The 21359-nt window shown below is 39.6% G+C and overlaps 2 protein-coding genes and 1 long non-coding RNA gene across 3 annotated transcripts; all 3 read right to left on the bottom strand.

Moving 5' to 3' along the window:
* Positions 1 to 4029: 4029 nt before the first annotated feature.
* Positions 4030 to 5673, bottom strand: LOC138872108 (uncharacterized). The gene is made up of 2 exons (XR_011400539.1): positions 5252 to 5673; positions 4030 to 4273 (listed from the first exon to the last, which is right to left on the bottom strand). It is a non-coding gene; the product is annotated as an uncharacterized lncRNA (long non-coding RNA).
* Positions 5674 to 10199: 4526 nt separating this feature from the next.
* Positions 10200 to 11867, bottom strand: LOC138870997 (uncharacterized). Its single transcript, XM_070148843.1, has 2 exons — positions 11370 to 11867; positions 10200 to 11069 (listed from the first exon to the last, which is right to left on the bottom strand). The coding sequence occupies exons 1-2, from the start codon at positions 11865 to 11867 to the stop codon at positions 10200 to 10202; spliced, it is 1368 nt and encodes a 455-aa protein (XP_070004944.1).
* Positions 11868 to 12260: 393 nt separating this feature from the next.
* Positions 12261 to 13773, bottom strand: LOC138870996 (uncharacterized). The gene is made up of 2 exons (XM_070148842.1): positions 12872 to 13773; positions 12261 to 12678 (listed from the first exon to the last, which is right to left on the bottom strand). Exons 1-2 carry the CDS (start codon positions 13771 to 13773, stop codon positions 12261 to 12263), a joined length of 1320 nt encoding a protein of 439 aa, XP_070004943.1.
* Positions 13774 to 21359: the final 7586 nt, after the last annotated feature.

The following is a 21359-nucleotide window of genomic DNA, read 5'->3' as shown; positions in this document are numbered from 1 at the left end:
TTCTTAAAATATTTCCTTTCTGATAGATCTCAATAAATCTTTGACTACTTTTTTTATCTTGAAAAATAATCTCTTTCCATAATATAGAATATACTACACCCATAATATATTTTCTTTCTATAGAAAATATATTCTTCTCCCATTATATTGAAAATATTTCTTTCTTGATCTTGGAAAATAATATCTTTCCATAATATAGATTGTACTGCATCCATAATATATTTTCTTTCCATAGAAAATATATTCTTCCTTGTCCTTGTAGTATCTTTTCCATATAGTATCTTCCTTCCACAAAATAATAGATCTTATCCATGATTTTAGCAACTTTCCTTTCGAGATGTTGAAAAACTTCTCATCCATAATTTCCGTAGATTCTTCTTCTGATATTGTAGTAAGACATTCAATATTTGAAATTTCACTTTCAAATATTATTCCTTCTATGGCCCTTGGAGATCAAATCTTTGAAAATAATCTTCCTTGATAAATTCTTCAAATGATATCTCTTTTCCCATATTTGTTTGGATCTTTACCAGCATTTTCTTTCTTGAATAAACCTATACATAAAATAAGATTACCACAAGTAAATATTCTTATATTAATAATTGTATTGGTTTGTTATCATCAAAATTAATACGTGAAACCTTGAAGGTAACAATATTAACCATAAAAATGACAACATTAATGAAAAATTAAATAGAAAGAACTTCTCCCCAATTTCTTTGAACATGATTCCTTGGGCAAGGAGAGCCAACACTATTATCCCACGCCGTGGGGTCTAGGGAGGATAGTGTGTACTCAGACCTTATTCCTACCTTGTGAGGATAGAAAGATTGTTTCCAATAGACCCTCGGCTCAGGAAAGGGGCACCTACGACATGTTCAGGCTTTGAGAGGAATAGTAGCAGTACTAGGCATAATTTGAAAGGAACAAAAGATAATGAAAACTACTAACTCGCGAGATTCAGGGCCATCAACATATCCAATGTCAACCAGAATCTGCAGAGCATACATCTGCGCTGCGTCATCCTTGCAAACAGGATAATTGCCCAGTATGTAATCATGCTGTAACTGTGAACACGTAACATTTATTATCACGAAGTTGAATCAACTTTGACGTCGAAGGTCTACCAATTAACCTAAACATTTAGTACAACTCAATCTAACTAGACGCAAATCGACATACTTGAACATAAGATAATTGCACGAACATTGGCTCTGTAACAGCTTCATCTGACTCCCTAAAAATCGTCTTTTTGAAAATCAGTTTACAGTGCAAAATATCCCCTTCACTTCTGTTATTTGATGCCTTAAAGTCCGCCAGTAGATCACCAATATGCTTATTGTCATCCAAGGCAATGTACTCCTCTAAACGAAGCACACAGGCTTAAAATGCCAAATATTTGTTAATAAGTGGATAGGAATTAGTACCATTTGCAGGATCTATGGATTTAGAACCAGTAACAACCTTACGGCACTCATACAGACTGAAGCTAGCATGAGTTGACAAATTGATTATCCTTGCAACCTCCTGAAAGAGCAAGTATATATATCACACGAAAGTTATAAAGGGAAAACATCACTATCGTATCGACTATTAAATATATCTGGTCTCCAAAGAAACTAAGAATGCTAAAACAGGAACTTCTTAAATGAAGACTAACAAATTAAAAAATTGATAAAAACCATGTCAAATGATCCCTTCTGATATTAGGGGCCTTAAGCCATCAAAACATAAGTCAAACTTGGTAATTCTTGAGTCTATGAAATAAAAAGAAATGAGAAAAGACGAAGTAATAGTCAGATACCACAAAAGTTAAGGTTCCAAAACAGAATATAAGAAGCTGTCGATTTAACAGATTAGAAGTCATTAGTTACTTCTTAGTTTTCTTTTCTGCTGATAGTAACAATAGTTTCGGTAGTTTCTTTTCATCTTTTTAATATTTTTTTTATTTGGTGGAAAAATTATTTATCTTGTAAAGAATTTCTTTATTTACGCCAACTATTTTTCTCATTTTGTAGAAAGATAATTTCTGTACACACTTACAAATAGGCGAAATACATAAACAGTCCCTTTAAGTTGTCCTCAACGATCAGCCAAACACTTTAACTGAGCTCTTTTTCATTTTAACACTTTAAGTGGCTATTAAGTAGGTCAAGTAAACACCTGAGTACAGCAGGCCATATGCGTGAGTTGCACTTTTTTTGGCCTAGTCAACGATGAAGGTTTTCTGGCGGGTTTGTTTGTTCTCTGCTTCTGGCATCTTGCTGGTCTTAGGCTAGTGGTGATAATAGTTTGAAAAAGTTGCAGAAAAAAGAAGAGGGAGCGGGGTCGCCAACTGGCCGGCCCGTGGGATTTCCAGCAGGGGCATCGGTATCTTTGTTTTATACTTGTTTTTCATTTATGGTCCGGCAATGTTTGCCAAATTTTTGTCGGAGAGTGACGGGGTCTGGCATTGGTTTGCTTTGGTTTTTCTTGTTTTTCATCTATGGTGAAAATTATTTTGAAGAAGGGGAAGTAAAGATGAAGGTAAGTGGGTCCACAAAAATAAAGGTTACTTTTTAAACCGAAAAGAAAAAGAAAAGAACACAATTCAAGTCCTCACGCCCTCAATTTGTAGTGAGACACAACTGATTTGCCATGTCAGCGCACGGTGTTTACTTGATATACTTTATAAGTACTGTCACACCCCTTTTCTACCCCTCAAAATAATAATAATATGTGTATGAGCCAAAGAGTTTTTCCAATTAAAGTGACAAAATTTGAATAGGGATTATTTTATTGTTCAGAGTCGCCACTTAGAATTGATTTTTTCGGTGTTCCAAGTCACCATTTATTTGGATCCCTAGTCAAAGGAAGGTTTGACTCTATTTTAATCGGTCCGCGAAAATAAAGTTCGGGTAAGGAATTCTGTTGACCAGGGAGAAGGTATAAGGCATTCCCCGAGTCCCGTGGTTCTAGCACGGTCGCTTTATTGACTTAAACTTGGCTTGAATTAATTTTGGACAAACTGTGATTTATATTATTTTCATGTTTTACCTATCCTCTTTTATCTCTTGATTATTAGAAAAAATTAAAGAACATTTTTGAATAATAAGATGTCATAACCACACTACGCAAGCGAATGCGTGATCAACGAAATTTATTATTTAGTCATAACGGTGCTACGCAAGCGAATCCGCAGTCATGACAGACGATTGTTAGCACGTTATTTACTTTTGAAAAATTGTTGCAATTACGTTGGAGGAAACATTAACCCTCTTTTTTTAGAAAATTTATTAAATGTCACTACCACGCTATGCAAGCGAATCCGTGATTATGACAAAATATTTACAAATTAATTAAAACTATTGAATATGACATGAAATTGATGAATTAACTTATTAAAAGTTAAGCGTCACGCTACACAAGTGAGTCCGTGAAGTTAAAGCACACCTACTATTTGCCTAACGTTTAAATTAATTAAAGGGAAACTAGTTAATTAAAATAGTAGAAAAATCTGATATTATTATTATTTTTTCGAGCTTTATAGTTGGGAAAAATTATGCAAATAAATGTTGGACCAACTTTATCTATTTTAAAAGAAATGAGCCAACTTCTTGTTAAAAAAAACATGGGCCAGCTTGTATGGAGCTTTTGGGCTGCTGGAATTTATTATTAAAATGGGCCAAGAAATGAATTTCAATTGGCCCAATGCTATATAGAAGAAAAGGGGTAATTTTGTTGTTCAAAGGTAAATAGGCCAACTTTTATCTTTGATTCAATAAGGCCCAAAGTTGATACAATCTTAGCTCTTTACTTAGTTTGAGTTCATGATCATTAACTACATAGTCACAATTGTATAAACGCCCACTTTACAAAAATAGCCATTTTTGCAAATCCGGCAAAATGGCCAGATTCACAAAGATATTATCACAGCATTCCTAGAAGCATATGTTGGTAGTGAAATTTCAGCAACTAAAATGAACTCATGCTATGTGTTATACACCTAAAGTCATTCATGGCATACTTAGCATTGTTACTCGGATATAATAGCTTGAAAACATGCTTAAAAAATCCATAAACGACTTACATATCACATTCAAAAACTTACAACTCAATATTCAAGTATTATGAAGGACTATATTCACATTATCACATGTTTGATACATAACAATAACATACAAGCTCTTTTGTTGTCAAACTATTCATCACATCAAACACATTTAAATGGTGCAGCATGTTCAAGTTGTTCCCATTGCTGAAAATACGTACATTACGAGTCTTAAAGGATTACCTGGTAGCAAAAGAATAAACAGTAGTTCAGCAACTAAAGCAGCATAAAACCAGCAGCAAATCCGTGTTAAAACAACCCAAAAACTTAGAGAGGGAACCCAGAAACGAACTCTAAAGAGGACTTATACTTTTCTAAAAGTTTGCACTCTAAGATTCACTCCCAAAACTCACCATTTCAGCTTACTTTTCATGTGTTCAACTGCTGATTTTTTTTTTGTTTTTGTGACAAAGCAATTATAAAAAATGCCCCCTGAAAGTGTGATGGAGTCCCCCCAAAGTGAGGAAAGGGCAGCCCTTAAATAGGCAAATTTGGACAGATTTTGGTTCACCAAATGTCTGTCCGACAAAAACTGACATTGTGTGCTAAACACTGTTCAAAATCTGTCCAAAGGTCAAAGGAAATCTACTATGTCAGAAACAAAGAGAAAAAAATATCATTTCAGCCACCCTAACTAGTAAAAGTAGGCTACTAGCACCCTATTTTGTGATAAAATAACATAAACTTCAAATTTTAACAACATCAATATCACCCTGTTGATTCAAACTAAACCAAGTATTAAAACATGTAATTAAATTTCACACATGTGTTATGAACCAATCGTAAGCAAACAAAAATTAACTATTAAAGCCAAACGAAATGCACGTTATCGCTGGAGCGATTTAATAAAACCAAGTAGACAAACATAATCAAAAATGGATTAAATGAAGAAACAAGATAGAAACTAACTTTAACTAAAAAAAAATCAAAAAATTAATAACGGGGCAGGATTACGATTTTACCATATACTCTCAAGCATTTCCTCACTATCTCACTTTAATCAACACAAAGCTATTTTACTACTTCAACAAGTGCAAAAACAGAAAATTTAACATTACAAAACTTCAAAAACTAATGCTAAAATAATTAATAATAAAAAATAAAATCTGAAAAATAAAAATAAAAATAAAAAATCAGCCATGAAAAAGAATAGGATTTTACCATTTTACAATTCAAGTGGCCGAAAAAATGGTGGTATGCCAAAAGAGGGTGTTCGGGGAGGTCGCCGGAATTTGGCCGGATTTTGGTCGCCGAATTTTCAGGGTGAAATTGGCATCAATATCTAGGTTTTGAGGAGCTCTATCCATTGATGTAGGTATTGTGGGGGTGGTAGTGGTTGGAGCTTCAATAATTTGGGCAAAAAAGTGACGGAAAAGTTTCCTAGATCTAAGATTCAAGGAGTTTGAGGGATTTTTGAAGGTTTTGGTTTGGAGATATGGAAAGAGGAAGTTGTGGAGATTACATGGTGTGAATTTGGAGGTGGTCCGCCGGCGGCGGCGATTTCCGGCCGGCGGCGGCGGGGCGGCGGCGGGGGAGAGAGAAGAGAGAGTGATGAGAGGGAAAGAAGAGAGAGGAAATAATGGGGAAATGGGGCAAATTTTTGGGAATTTTAGGCTTTAAATACCTAGGATGAAGATCAAACTAGGACCGTTGGATTAAATCAAGATGGGTGGATGAGATTGAATCTTGTCACTTAACTAAAACAACGTAGTTTCAAGACAAAACTACGTCATTTTAAGCTCTTCTTGGCAGCCCCCTTTTGGACCGGGTTTGGGCTTTTTGGGCTCAAATTTTGGCACAATTTTAATTAAATTACACTAGCCCAAACCCTACCTCATTTATCAAACCATTACTCAACTCTTATAATCTATACATACACAAATAAGGACAAACACACACATACATATATTATATATATAAGGCAAAAATTAGGCATTTACAGCTGCCCCTCTTTGCTCGAGAACATGAAGCGTTTTCGTGCAAAGACAAATAAATGCCATGGATAATGTTTTGCTCACATTCACTCTAGTGGAAGCATTTTGAAAAAGGTGGTGACCGAACCTTGCTTCTGAGGTTGCCTATATATCCTTGGTTATAAAGGAATCAGGTCAGTGTAGTTCTGGGAAAATTTGGTAGGTGGGACTACCAAACACTGGATTTAAGACTGTTGTTACTGTTGCTGTTACTCTTACCATTATTTCTTCTTTCATCAAAAGAAAAAGAGAAGACACTACATTTGTCTGCAAATTAAGAGTACAAAAATTCCTATCCACATGTCTTCTAGAGTTAAATCTTGATTCTTGACCTGTTCGCTTGTGTTGACCTTAGATTGGATCTTAATTCTTTTGAAGAAAAGATTATGACTCAATCTCGATGGCTTGCTTTCTGGATCAGAATTTGAGAAGATGAATCTTGAGAAGCTGGGTTGCTGACACATTATCAAAGCTAAACTCCGACTATTTTGTGATCGAAGGATTTCTTTCTTTTGATGAGAAACTGAAACTGTAAGCTTTAATCGTCACTTGTGATATATGGTAGAGCCTGCAAAGACATCAAAGACAAACAAAAACGAACAAAATTTTTCTGCCCTTGTCTGGCACTAGGAAAATTCTGTGAGTTATTAGAGAAATCTGTAAATTATCTAATTTATTGAAAAGGCAGATAGAAACAGTAGTATAAACTAGCTGAAAGAGATAAAATTTGGTAACGAAGGATAGTTTAACCACGGATCGGTACCTTGTGCAACTGAAAGGAAATGTAATCATAGGCTGGTACCCTCTCTTACTGGAAGGAAATAAAATCAGGTGTTAGCACCATGTATTATCGATAAAGTATTGAATCCCTCTTGGCGAAACGGTTCGATTTGAGTTAAACTGTATTTAAACAACATGAGCGAAGATTACTTCTACCCGGAACTACGAACTAGATCCCCCTAGGCGAAACGGTTCTACCTGGGTTAAGCTACGTAAAACACCCTGAGCGAAGAGTACTTCTACCCGGAAACTATGAGCTAGATCCCCCTAGGCGAAACGGTTCTACTTGGGTTAAGCTACGTAAAATACCCTGAGCGAAGAGTACTTCTACCCGGAAACTATGAGCTAGATCCCCCTAGGCAAAATGGTTCTACCTGGGTTAAGCTACGTAAAACACCCTGAGCGAATAGTACTTCTACCCGGAAACTATGAGCTGAATCCCCATAGGAGAAATGGTTCTACCTGGGTTAAGCTACATAAAACACCCTGAGTGAAGAGTACTTCTACCCGGAAACTATGAGCTAGATCCCCCTAGGCAAAACGGTTCTACCTGGGTTAAGCTACGTAAAACACCCTGAGCGAAGAGTACTTCTACCCGAAAACTATGAGCTGAATCCCCATAGAAGAAATAGTTCTACATGGGTTAAGCTACATAAAACACCCTGAGTGAAGAGTACTTCTACCCGGAAACTATGAGCTGGATCCCCCTAGGCGAAACGGTTCTACCTGAGTTAAGCTTCAGAAAACACCCTGAGTGAAGAGTACTTCTACCCGGAAACTATGAGCTGGATCCCCCTAGGCGAAACGGTTCTACCTGAGTTAAGCTTCAGAAAAAGGAGATGTGAACAATAGTGATGCATGCTGAAAAATAAAAGAAAAATGGAGATTTTAAGGATCTTACGTTTGGTGACATTCGTTCACTTAGGACCGACATTCTGCACTACTTTGTTCCTGCTTTAAACAAAGAAAAACTTGTGAGTTTTTAAAGTGGTGGATGGTTTGTGGCCTTGATGCCCTAAGTAGCTTGATTCACGACCACTGCTGTCGAAGAATCGATTCTGTCAGCATGGTACCGAGATGTTATGCCACTCTGTATCATTTTCTAGAGACCTTGGCTTCACAATATTGCCCCCAACTGTTTCATACCCAGATGTCCATGGTACCGCTACCCTTGTCTCTAAGGCAATGCATTTTTCTCTAAAATCAAACTCAGTTGTCTTACCCTAGTATCGGTTTGTGTCCGTAGTGCTCATCAACTTTTCTCATAAAGCAGGTCTTGCTTAGGCGACCTTTTCAGCTCTTTTTTTAGATACTTTGTTTGTCTTATCGAATGAGATCAGAGATGGATTCGTGCCTTCGTCAATGCCATATATGCCCCAAATTGAGCTCGACATTACGGGGAAGCTGTAGCCAGTTTTGCAGCCCTTTCTTTGCTTCTATTTTGATGCAGGATTAGACCGAAGGAGACTCAAAGAAAAATTATGGGTAAAAACAGAATAATAATTGGAAGCGAAAAAGAACTGTGCTTAAACAAAAGGTGTCCCTTTCGGGAAAAGGAATAGGGAGACTTATCTGGAGGTATGTGCTGACTTTAATGAATCATGACATGCATTTTGGACTGGATGCCTGAGCTGTCTGAGCTGTCTAATTCTCAAAATCCGCCGCAAATGTTCATCTTGAATTTGTCTTGGTTGTGCTCATGCCGGAGAATCAAAGACCCTTATTCGGCTAGTAGCACCCATTGCAGGTTTTCGCTAACTAACCTCTCTCATTTCTCTACTAACTGTCACCTTATGGTGCCCATCTGGGTTTTCACCAATAAGACTCTCTCATTTCTCTGCTCACTATCGTCTTATAGTGCCCGTACGGGTTTTCACTAATAAGACTCTCTCATTTCTTTTTTCTTTGACTAAGATACTGTATGAGGGAGGTTATCCAATGCCTTTGGCATGGGGACTTCAGTCATTCTTAAAAAACATCGATCAGAAATTCTTGAAAGATAAAAAGGCGAAATGAACCTTGAACTGAATTACAACTTTTAGAATCATTTTTACAGAAAAAACCGTGAAATAAAACAAACTTCTGCCCCAGTTTTGGAGTATTGGGAATATGGATTTTTTGTTCTGATGGGACCGAACCCAGAGTAAGGCTGCCTACGTATCCTTTCGGAATCAGGTTAGACGTAGTTCAATGACTCAGAGATTTGTTGTTTTTTTTTACAAGTACACAAGTTTCAAGAAGTGAGAAACAAGGAAGACAAATAAGGCTCAAAAGGATTAACAAAAAGGGTGACACCTATTTGGAATAGCGAGCAAATGATAGCCTTCCCCACTTCAATCTGAGAAAATCAATGCGTGAAAATTCTACAATGGGTATATATCAGACATAATATCTTTTGACTGCATCTGCGTTAATAGTCATGTCTGGTACCCGTCCTTCTTCATCTACCAAGTGCAAGGCCCCTTTTGGTAACACTTTCTTGATGATGTAGGGTCCTTGCCAGTTCGGGGCGAACTTTCCTTTAGCTTCTACCTGGTGCGAAAGGATGCGTTTCAAAATCAGCTGGCCTACCTCAAACTGCCTTGGGTGCACTTTCTTATTGTAAGAGCGTGCCATTCTTTGTTGGTATAACTGGCCGAAACACACTACTGCTAGCTGTTTTTCATCGATCAACATCAGTTGTTCTAATCGGGTCTTGACCCACTCAGTGTCTTCAATCTCTGATTCCACAATAATTCAGAGAGAGGGAATTTCAACTTCAACGGGTATTACAACTTCAGTTCCGTATACAAGTAGATACGGAGTTGCACCAACAGATGTGCGAATAGTCGTACGGTATCCCAAAAGAGCAAAAGGCAACTTTTCATGCCATTGCCTGGAACCTTGGATCATCTTCCTAAAAATCTTCTTGATGTTCTTGTTTGCCGCTTTAACTGCTCCATTGGCTTTTGGCCGGTAAGGGGTAGAATGGCGATGCATGATTTTAAATTATTCGCATACCTCGTTCATCAAATGACTATTTAGATTGGCTGCATTGTCAGTGATAATGGTCTTTGGGATACCAAAGTGACAAATGATGTTGGAGTAAACAAAGTCTACCACTGCTTTCTTGGTGACTGCTTTGAAAGTGACGGCTTCCACCCACTTGGTGAAGTAATCAATTGCAACCAAAATGAATTTATGCCCATTTGAAGCCTTTGGCTCGATCGGCCCAATAACATTCATTCCCCAAGCAACGAAAGGCCAATAGAGGACATGGGATGCAACTTCGAAGGAGGCAAGTGAATTAGGTCACCGTGAATCTGGCACTGGTGACATTTACGAACAAATCTGAAGCAGTGTCGCTCCATGGTAAGCTAGTAATACCCTGCCCATAGAATCTTCTTCGCCAAAACATATCCATTCATGTGAGGTCCACATACCCCTGAATGCACTTCACTCATGATCCGCTCTGCTTCTGTAGCATCTATGCATATCAACAAGTTTAAATCTGGGGTCCTCTTGTACAGAATTTCCCCATTCAGGAAGAAACCACTGGCGAGTCGCCTTATAGTTCTTTTTTGATCTCCTTTGGCATGCTCTGGATATTCTCTTGTTTTCAGGAATCGTTTTATGTCATGATACCATGGTTCACCATCTGGTTCTGTCTCGATTGTATTACAGTAACCGTGTTGATTCCGAACTTGGATTTCTAGTGGATCAATATGAGTGTTGCCTGGATAAGGGAGCATCGAGGCTAGAGTAGCCAATGCATCGGCTAGCTCGTTGTGAAACCGGGGAATGTGCCTGAACTCGATAGATTTGAATCTTTTGCTCAAGTCTCGCACACATTGTCTGTACGGAATAAGTTTGATGTCTTGAGTCTCCCATTCGCCTTGGGCTTGCTTGATAAGCAAGTTAGAATCTCCCATAACTAATAGTTCACGCACATCCAGATCGATGGCCATTTTCAAACCCATGATACAAGCTTCATATTCTGCCGTATTATTAGTACAGAAGAACTGAAGTCGGGTCGTCGCAGGGTAATGGTGTCCAATAGGTGAGAAGAGGATTGCCCCGATCCCAACTCCTTTGATATTGACAGCCCCATCAAAATACATTTTCCATACAGGGTGATTTTCTGGAACCACTTCCTCTATCGAGTTGACCTCTTCGTCCGGGAAGTGTGTGCTAAGTGGTATGTACTCATTATCAACTGGATTCTCTGCCAAATGATCTGCCAAAGCCTGTGCTTTCATCGCAATGCGAGTGACATAGACGATATCAAACTCTGTGAGCAGGATTTGCCATTTTGCGAGCCTACCAGTGGGCATTGGCTTTTGGAAGATGTACTTCAAGGGATCCATTCTGGATATGAGGTAAGTAGTGTAGGCCAAAAGATAATGTCTCAACTTTTAAGCGACCTAAGTCAAGGCACAACATGTCCTTTCTAAAAGGGTGTACTTAACCTCATAATCGGTCAACTTCTTGCTCAAATAATATATTGCCTGTTCCTTTCTGCATGTTGCATCATGTTGCCCCAGAACGCATCCAAAGGAATTATCCATCACTGATAGATATAAAAACAAAGGCCTACCAGGTTCAGGTGGGACCAGTACAGGGGGTTTTGACAGATAATCTTTGATCCTGTCAAAAACCTTTTGGCAATCGTTTGTCCATCTGACAGCAGAATCCTTTTTCAGCAACTTAAAGATGGGCTCGCACGTGGTTGTGTGCTGAGCAATGAACCTACTGATGTAGTTCAACCTCCCGAGCAAACTCATGACCTCTTTTTTGTTCTTCGGGGGTGGAAGATCTCGAATGGACTTTATCTTAGATGGATCCAATTCAATGCCTCTCCGGCTGACTATAAAACCGAGTAGTTTCCTAGATGGGACCCCAAATGCACACTTGGCTGGATTAAGCTTAAGGTCATACCTACGAAAACGTTTGAAGAACTTTTTTAAATCACACACGTGATCGGCTTGTGTCTTTGATTTTATGATGACATCGTCGACATATACTTCAATCTCTTTATGCATCATGTCGTAAAAATGGTGGTCATGGCCCTCATGTAAGTTGCCCCTACGTTCTTTAAACCGAATGGCATGACCCTGTAACAATAAGTACCCCATGGCGTGGTGAGAGCGGTCTTTTCTGCATCATCCTCATCCATTAGAATTTGGTGGTACCCAGCATAGTAATCCATAAATGATTGGATCTCATGCTTTGCGCAATTATCTACAAGAATGTGGATGTTTGGCAAAGGAAAATTATCCTTTGGACTTGCTTTGTTCAGGTCCCTATAGTCGACACAAACTCTGGTTTTTCCATCCTTCTTTAGCACGGGCACAACATTTGCCACCCAGGTGGTGTATCGGACAGCTCTGACCACATTGGCGCTTAGTTGCTTATTATTTCTTCTTTGATTTTGTCGCTCATGTCTGTTTTAAATTTTCGTTGCTTTTGTTGGACTGGTGGAAAACCAGGATATGTAGGAAGCTTTGAACCACCAGATCAACACTTAAACCTGGCATATCATCGTAAGACCAAGCAAACACATCTCTATATTCAAATAAAAGTTGAATCAAGATATCTCTGGTTTTTTGTTCAGTGTGAATGCTTATCTTCATTTCTCTAACTTCTTCAGGACTTCCGATATTAATCGTCTCAATTTCATTGAGGTTTGGCTTAGGCTTGTTTTCAAATTGTTCCAACTCTGTTTTTATTTCCTCAACAATCTCATCTTCCTCATATTCAACCTCTTGATGCGTTATTTCGATATTAGACAGCTTTTCAAGATCTGAGCATGAATTCCGCATGCATGTCATGTTATTAAAGCCGAAATTAACAAAACTGAAATGAAAATAAAATGACAGGAATTAGGAAAAGGAAAAGATAGGAAACTTAATAGGAAACTGAACTGCATTTTATTGAATTCGAAAGGATAGAAGGGTTAACATCAAAACAAAACAATCATCCTGAGATATTTGGATTACAACCCTGAAAGTAACCCAAAATACAAAAAGAAGCTGCAAAAGCAGACTACCAAGACTCCTTCCTTATGGGGAGAGGAGTTGCTTCCCAGTTGGTGAGCATGGTGTCTGGGTCAATTAGTTGCACATCGGCACGACTAGTGCCTTCACCAGCCTGGATCATATTCACTTCAGAAAACATCTCGCTGAGGCCATGGCAAATTTCATCAATGTTTGCATGCACCAAGGAATTTTGACCCTCTCGGAGTCGTGGCTTGACAAAAGTGTAGAAAATATGAGGGATAGGCTGTTGCAAGACCCATCCACTCTTTTTGCGGTGTTTGGATTTGTTTTTGTCTGCTTGTGTTGGCCTGAAGCCTAAGCCAAAAGTACCCTGGTTGCCTAACGGAGAAATAGGCTCTGAAATTCCTTGCAATGATGCCCCCAAACCTTTTCCTGGCTCATAACCTTGTCTCATCATAACCGTAGCCACCATTACAGATGTAGCGGAAAGACTAGGATGCAGAATGGGCTTTCCTTCCTCGACATGGTTCATAGCAACCACTTCAAAAGCCTGATAAACAATGGACTCAGACCCTTCCTTGGCCTCAATACAGGGGATTAATGGGTCTTTATAAATGGAAGACTCGTCTTCTCCGTGAACAATAATTTCTTGCCCGTCATGTTCGAATTTGAGCATCTGGTGCAAGGTGGATGGCACAGCTCGGGTTGTATAGATCCATGTCCTTCCAAGAAGAAAGTTATAAGAAGTGACCATGTCCACTACTTGGAAAACAATCTCAAAGTCCATCGGCCCAATCGTCATGGTGAGGTTGATTTCCCCCATGGTATCTCTCGCTGAGCCATCGAAAGCCCGGATGTGAACATTGCTGGGTCGGATTCCATCCGTATTGATCTTCATGCTTTGCAAAGTAGAGAGAGGGCATACATCTACACTTGAGCCTCCATCAACCATGACTCTCTTTACATAATGCCCCTAACATTTGACCATCAAGTTTAAAGCCCTATTGTGCCCGGCTCCTTCCTCGGGAAGTTCATCATCGGTAAATGAGATTCTGTTTACCTCAAAAAATCTATTGGCCATCTTCTCTAACTGATTCACTATGGTCTCCTCTGAGATATGTGCCTCATTCAGGACCTTGATTAGTACACGGGCATGCTCTTTGGAATGTATGAGTAGAGATAGTAGAGAGATTTGGGCAGGAGTCTTTCTTAGCTGGTCAATGATTGAGTAATCCTAAGCTTTCATTTTCTTCAAAAACTCTTCTGCCTCTACTTCAGTGACTGGCTTCTTTATTGGCAATTGGCCTCCTCTGATTTGCTTGGCCTTCATCAACTCTTCTGGATAATAACACCTCCCCGATCGAGTCAAACCTCCAGTTTCCCCCACTTCCTCTATGATTTCCTTGCCTTTGTAGGTCATCACAGTTTTGTTGTAGTTCCAAGGAACAACTTTTGTGTTTGTCACATGGGGTTGCACGATAGGTTTGATTATGATCGGCTCTGTTATGCCATTCGTACCGCCTTGATTCTGTCTTGTGACGGGGTGGCCTCCAAGGACATACAACCTTGGGCTTGGAACATTAGAGCGAACCTCTAACCTCGAGACCTTGGGCACAAATAAAGTTACCTTTTCTGAGTTCAGGGCGTCTTTCACAATCAATGGCACATCTCGGCTTGGTCTTACTTCTAGACTTGTTCCTTCTTGAATTGCTCCCACTGTCATTTCTGTTTGGTCGACGGGCTTGTATTCCTGATCTCGGTCAATCATTCCCACGAAATGAACATCGTTGTGTTCCGACAACGGGTTGTTTGTCACATTAGGAGGGTCCTCGCCATTTGTTACTACAATTAATTTTTCAGAAATGAGTCTTTATATGGCTCCTTTCAGAGTCCAATAGTCATCGGTGCTATGCCCCAGGGCACATGAATGATATTCACATCTAGCATTTGCTTGAAATCTATGTGAATTCGGATGCATGTGGTGGAGAGCGATGGGTCCAATCACGCCCATTTGCTTCAGCTTCTAGAATAGACTAGAGTATGATTCAGCCAATGGAGTGAAATTTTCTGCCGGCCTCTGCTCTCGACCATAATCCTGCCTGGGACAAGCATTGTAAGGTGCCCGAAAATTTTGTTATTGAGTTCGGGACCCCTTGGAGCTGGTGCCCGTACCTGCTGATTGGGAGGTCGAGCATATGATTGAGCATTGAACACTGTATATTGTGGTGGGCCCACAGAGTATTGAGGAATTGGCAGGGGATAGTAAAGTTAAGGGTAGCTGGATCGCCCCTGCTGAACTTGCACATAAGGGTGTGATGCCCCTCTTTGAACTTCCCTAGATCCCGAGGTCATCATAGAACCTTCATCTCTCTTTTTCCTATTTGCAAAACTTCCCGACCCATTTTGGATCGCTTGGGTGGTGGCTTTGAGAGTAGCCTGACTTACAATTCTGTCAGTCTTTAGGCCATTTTCGACCATTTCCCCTATCTTGATTGCTTTATCAAAAGGCCTACCCATTGCAGACATTATGTTTTGGAAATAATCAGGCTCTTGAGCCTCCAAAAAGACAGTGATCAACTCATGATTATCCATGGGTGGATTAACTCGGGCCGCTTGCTCCCTCCACTTGATGGTGTACTCCCTAAAGCTTTCCGTCGGCTTTTTCTTCATATTGGATAGGGAATTGCGATCTGGTGCAACATCAGTGTTGTATTGGAATTGCTTGACGAAGGCCTGGGCCATGTCATCCCAAACATGCCAGTGAGAGATGTCTTGGTCAATGAACCATTCGGAAGCTACCCCCACAAGGCTTTCCCAAAAGTAAGCCATTAGCAGCTCTTCCTTTCCTCCTGCACCCCTCAGCTGGTTGCAGTACCTTTTCAAGTGGGCGATAGGGTCGTCGTGTCCATCATATTTCTCAAATTTTGGGGTTTTGAACCCTCGTGGCAAATGGATATGAGGGAACATGCATAGATCACTGAATGAAACACTTTTGTGACCACCTAGTCCCTGTATGTTCTTTATATTCTGTTCAAGACTTTTCATTTTCCTGGCCATCTCATCTGGCTCAATCGTCGTGGCTGGCATTTCATTTTCCACTGGTGATTCGTATCGAGGAGTCTGATTGTATGGAGCCGAGACCCCAAAAGCCATATTCGGAGAATAGTATTGTCCATCATAAGCATGAGATGGTGGCTAATTATTTGGCCTCGTCATAGGAGGTGGTGGCGGGATTGTATATACCGGTGCGCCAGACACGACGAGAGGGGTGTTCCTGATCGGTGCGACTGGAGGTCGCATATTAGAGGTACTGGGGGCAGCATGGAGGCTGTAGTTCGGCACATACCCTGGTGGTAGAATGGGGTCGCTCGTTGCATGGAGCGGTGGTTGAGTAACCTGGGGTATGGTGTAAGTTCCCTCTGAGGGACCCTGGGGTGGAGGTCGACCGGAAACCCAAGCTTGATATACATCTGACAGTTGTTGTCTCAATTTTCTTATCTCCTCAGACTCTTGCTCAACTGACTGACCCTGCGGATTGTCACTGACCAACTCGATTTCATCACTGTTATCCATTACTACTGGTCCCTTAGATCTTGTGAAGTAATGATGTGCTGCCGGATTTACCACAAACCAATCACCTTAAACTTACTGGTTTAAGAGACAACAAACATGTTAGGGTTAGGCATTTTATAGATATGAATTACACGTAATATGTCATGCTCCTAACATCGCCACCATTTCTAAAATGCTTTTGGAAGGCTTCAATGTTTCATGCCGGCCTATCAGCTTGTTGCTTATTGACACTGTTATTTCCTTTTTCTTCTTTTTTTCACTCGCCTTATTTAATCCCTTACTTTAGAGCCATTTTAAAATGAATACTTGATCGAGCCTTTTGTGGGTTGCCTACGTGTCATGTCGCCGCATGAATCAGATCATTACGTAGTTCAGATATGCAAGACACTTGATGTTTTTTTTATACAAAACAAACATCAAAAACTTTTTCATTGATTTTCGATATAATATTTTGATACAAGACTCAAAAATCAAGAGTTACATAAAGATAAACGAGACCAAACCTGACTCAAATAGTCTTTTTAGAATAAAAGTCAAAACAACACCAAAAGACTCTTATAGACTTAGAAACAACAAAAGCATAATGAAAAGGACTGATAACTAAAAGAAGACTTTGATCTCTGTAGTAGAATCCACCAGCATTACTGTAATCAAGGCTCTTGTTCTTGCAGCTGACCCCCAACATTGTGGTATATCCTCTTCAAGTCTGCAGATATATGACGAGCAACGTTTAATGATACTTCTGCAAACCACTCGGGAGTCATGCCCTGGCAACTCCTGCATGCTCTTGAGGTATATGTGTCTACCTCGAGGATCTTTCCCTTAATGTATTCCTGAGCCACGTGCAGCTCTTGATTCTACCGACCACGGGTCTCAGCTAGATCCAGCGCATTACGCTCACGGTCCAAGGCCATATCTTTTTAGCGCCGAACTTCTAACGACTCCGCTTCTAATTGATTGATCACCTTTTGGTAGTGGTGTCTTTCTATTTCAAACTCCGCGATCTGGCTCTCTTTGCTTGACTCAACTCCCCCTATCTGATCCCTCAGACCTTGGATTAATAGAGCGAAACCTCTACGTTCATGATCACGGACTACCCTGAACTGGGTTTCTTTCTCTTCTTGCTACTGAGCGGTTGTGATTATGTTCTTCTTTCGAATTTGGGCTTTGAGTTCTTGCTTCTCTCGTGCCCACTAAGCCTTTTCCCGCTCAAAATCAGCTTGTTGTACGTCAATGGCTATCTCCAGAATGCCCTTATCTTCTTGTAAAGTATCAATACGAGATTGGAACTCTTGCGCCACTTCCCTTCTGATTTCTCTAACTTTGACCTCGATCTCTCTCTCCCAATCAACTACGTGTCATATGGATCTCACTGTCCTTTGCTCGGGGATAGCCTGGTTGTGAAACCACTCAAGGTATGCGAGGCTTACCTCCCCACATTCACGATCAGCTACCATCTCGTCTAAATCGGAAAATCGACTACCAAACCAAATCTTATGTGCATATGACTCCCTTGGAGGTTCCTCTCCCTTGAATTCCCACATGAACGGGCGCATGTCCTCAATCGGGGGCCTCTTTTTCTCTCTCCCTAACTGGCGCATGACGCGTAAAGGCGCGTAGGGTTGGAAACCCCTAAAACCCATGAGTATGAAGAATGGGCGATACGTCGACATATGCATGACCCTAGCAGAAGGGAACCAGTAATAGTTCCAAGTGATTCTATCAGCACTCAATGAATCAAGTAATGTCCGCCAAGCCCTCGCCCCTTCTGGAAGATTACAACTCGCAGCTCTGTCTGGGTGACATCCAATGTAATTCAGCCAATCATCATTGAAATTTACTACTATTGGATGATGAGAAAGGTGCTCTATGAACCACATCTGCAGCAGAATGTTGCATCCCTCAAAGTAATCCTCACCTTCTTGACAACGGGTCAAAGCCTGAAAAATATCTCCCAAAATCATGGGAAGAATGGTATGATCCTCACTACTTTGCAAATATGAGACTACCGCAACCAATCGAATTCTGATGCGCCCACCATGCTCCGGAAAGACCATGATCCTTAGAAATGATATCATGAACGCGAAGATTCTCAACTCCCTCCAAGCGTCGTAACTCAACTGGTTGACGAATTCTGTGCCTGAGAAGTTCTCAAACCCTTTCTCGTCCCCAAATCTGTCATAAAAATATTTCGACGGAACCCAACCTTCGTTTAAGCAAACCATTGGAATTCGACGAAGGCATAACTTCTTTAAAAAGTTGTTCACACCAACTTTTCTCGGAGCAGCAGGCCTTTTCCCATGAAGGTCTCTCCCCAATCCGGTGAACCCACCTAATTCTTCCAATGTGGGTGTCATTTCACAATCTTTGAACCTGAAGACATTGTTCGCGGGGTCCCAAAAACCTACTAGAGCCTCGATTAAATCTCTGTTAGGCTTAATTCCCATGAGGTTGGTGAGGAACTTGAGGTGCTTAAATACTCGATTCTGTTCCCATGTAGCAAAACTAGCCCACCAGTTACAGAGACTTCTCGGGGTCTTATCTCTGATCAAAAACATAGGAGGTGTCTCGTCCCTTACCCTTTTCTAACTGCTTCTTTGTGGAGAACTCATGGTAATCCTAAGAATAAGATAAAAAAAGGGTTAGGACTTACCTAAACTATATGCAAATTATGATCATTCATTATTTTATTTTATTTTTTGGTCAATTTAGGACTCGATCTATTTTTTTTAATTACAATATATATTTTGAAATTACCGGACACAAAAGTTGAGATGATAAAAGCGAAAAAAAATGGCTATTATTACAAAAATGACCCTTTAATACTTCCATAGAAGGCATAAAGGATGTCTCGGCAAAAACAGCCAAACACAGGAACAAAACAATAAAAATAGACAAAATAATAAATAAATAAAAAACTATTTTTACGAAAATGATCCTTTGCAATATGAGTATAACCAGATAAAAATAGCTACTTTTTGCAAAAATAATCTTTCCGGAAAGGTTTAAAGTTGCTTCGACAAAAATGGCCAGACATAAGGGCAAAATGGTAAAAGGTGAATAAATATGGATAAAATAAATATTTTTACAAAAATGGCCCTTCAGCACTTCCCAGGAAGATTTTAAGGCTGTCTTGGAAAAACAGCTGGAACATGAGGGCCAGACAGTACAAGGTGACCAAAATAGGCCTTTTTTTTGAAAATTTTATGCTCCCTTTTTTTTTTGAAACATGTGGGCTGAACCCGATGGAGGTTGCCTACGTAGCTCACATCCGGTGAGAATCAAACCCGCGTAGTTCAATAAAATAAGGTACTCTCCCCTTTTGTTTTTTTTAATGAAAAATAATCTTTACAACTCACACCGGACTACTACAATATATATATATATATATATATATATATATATATATATATATATATATATATTTTAAAAAAAGGTTTATTTGCACTAAACTAGGAGAATTATTCTTTTTTTTCATTTTTAATAATTACACTAATTTTTTTTTAAAACTGATCGACAATGCAAGTAAGCCTTCCAAATGATGTATCAAGTAGCACATACGTGAACATGATGGTCTCAAAGAGGATACTTGTCTTATACGGACCCAGCCCCTGTGTCGAGTTTCGCTAAGTTAAATGCATGTGATGCAAATAAAGCGAACCTACTAGGGATATCCGGCATGAGGCTTGTTCTTCTAGGTTTAGATCCTATTGGAGAAGGTATCTAGACTGGCTTACTCGAGCGGACAACTCGAGCCGAGGAGGGTCAGTGTACCGGTAGCATTGCTTTCCGGCTTAACTGGTGGTGCTCCCCGCCTAAAACAGGTGTGACTAAAATCCTTCAACGGGTGACGAACACCTCGACTATCTCAAAGAAAGCAGGTTATGTCAAGCAAATGCCCAATTTTTAATTTCAAAAAGACTCAGAGGGGGTGCGTGAGAAAACAGTTTATATGTACAGTTCAACAATATCAAAATGATAAAAAGCGAACAGGTAGCACATTAGGCACAAATAAATCACAATATTTACAAACTTAATAAAGCCAAACAAAAAGTCAACATGTACAAGCTCGAATTCTTATGTAAGTCCCCAGCAGAGTCACCAGAGCTGTTACACCCCTTTTCTACCCCTCATAATAATAATAATAATATGTGTATGGGCCAAAGAGTTTTTCCAATTAAAGTGACAAAATTTTAATAGGGATTATTTTATTGTTCAGAGTCGCCACTTAGAATTGATTTTTTCGGTGTTCCAAGTCACCATTTATTTGGATCCCTAGTCAAAGGAAGGTTTGACTCTATTTTAATCGGTCCGCGAAAACAAAGTTCGGGTAAGGAATTCTGTTGACCGGGGAGAAGGTATAAGGCATTCCCCGAGTTCCGTGGTTCTAGCACGGTCGCTTTATTGACTTAAACTTGGCTTGAATTAATTTTGGACAAACTGTGATTTATATTATTTTCATGTTTTACCTATCCTCTTTTATCTCTTGATTATTAGAAAAAATTAAAGAATATTTTTGAATAATAAGATGTCATAACCACACTACGCAAGCGAATGCGTGATCGACGAAATTTATTATTTAGTCATAACGGCGCTACGCAAGCGAATCCAAAATCATGACAGACGATTGTTAGCACGTTATTTACTTTTGAAAAATTGCTGCAATTGCGTTGGAGGAAACATTAACCCTTTTTTTCAGAAAATTTATTAAATGTCACTACCACGCTACGCAAGCGAATCCGTGATTATGACAAAAGATTTATAAATTAATTAAAACTATTGAATATGACATGAAATTGATGAATTAACTTATTAAAAGTTAAGCGTCACGCTACACAAGTGAGTCCGTGAAGTTAAAGCGCACCTACTATTTGCCTAACGTTTAAATTAATTAAAGGGAAACTAGTTAATTAAAATAGTAGAAAAATCTGATATTATTATTATTTTTTCGAGCTTTATAGTTGG

Source organism: Nicotiana sylvestris, chromosome 6 (genome assembly GCF_000393655.2).
Source record: "Nicotiana sylvestris chromosome 6, ASM39365v2, whole genome shotgun sequence".
Classification (NCBI taxonomy): domain Eukaryota; kingdom Viridiplantae; phylum Streptophyta; class Magnoliopsida; order Solanales; family Solanaceae; genus Nicotiana; species Nicotiana sylvestris.
The sequence above is the reverse complement of the archived record's forward strand: the minus strand, read 5'-3'. Positions and strand labels throughout refer to the sequence as shown.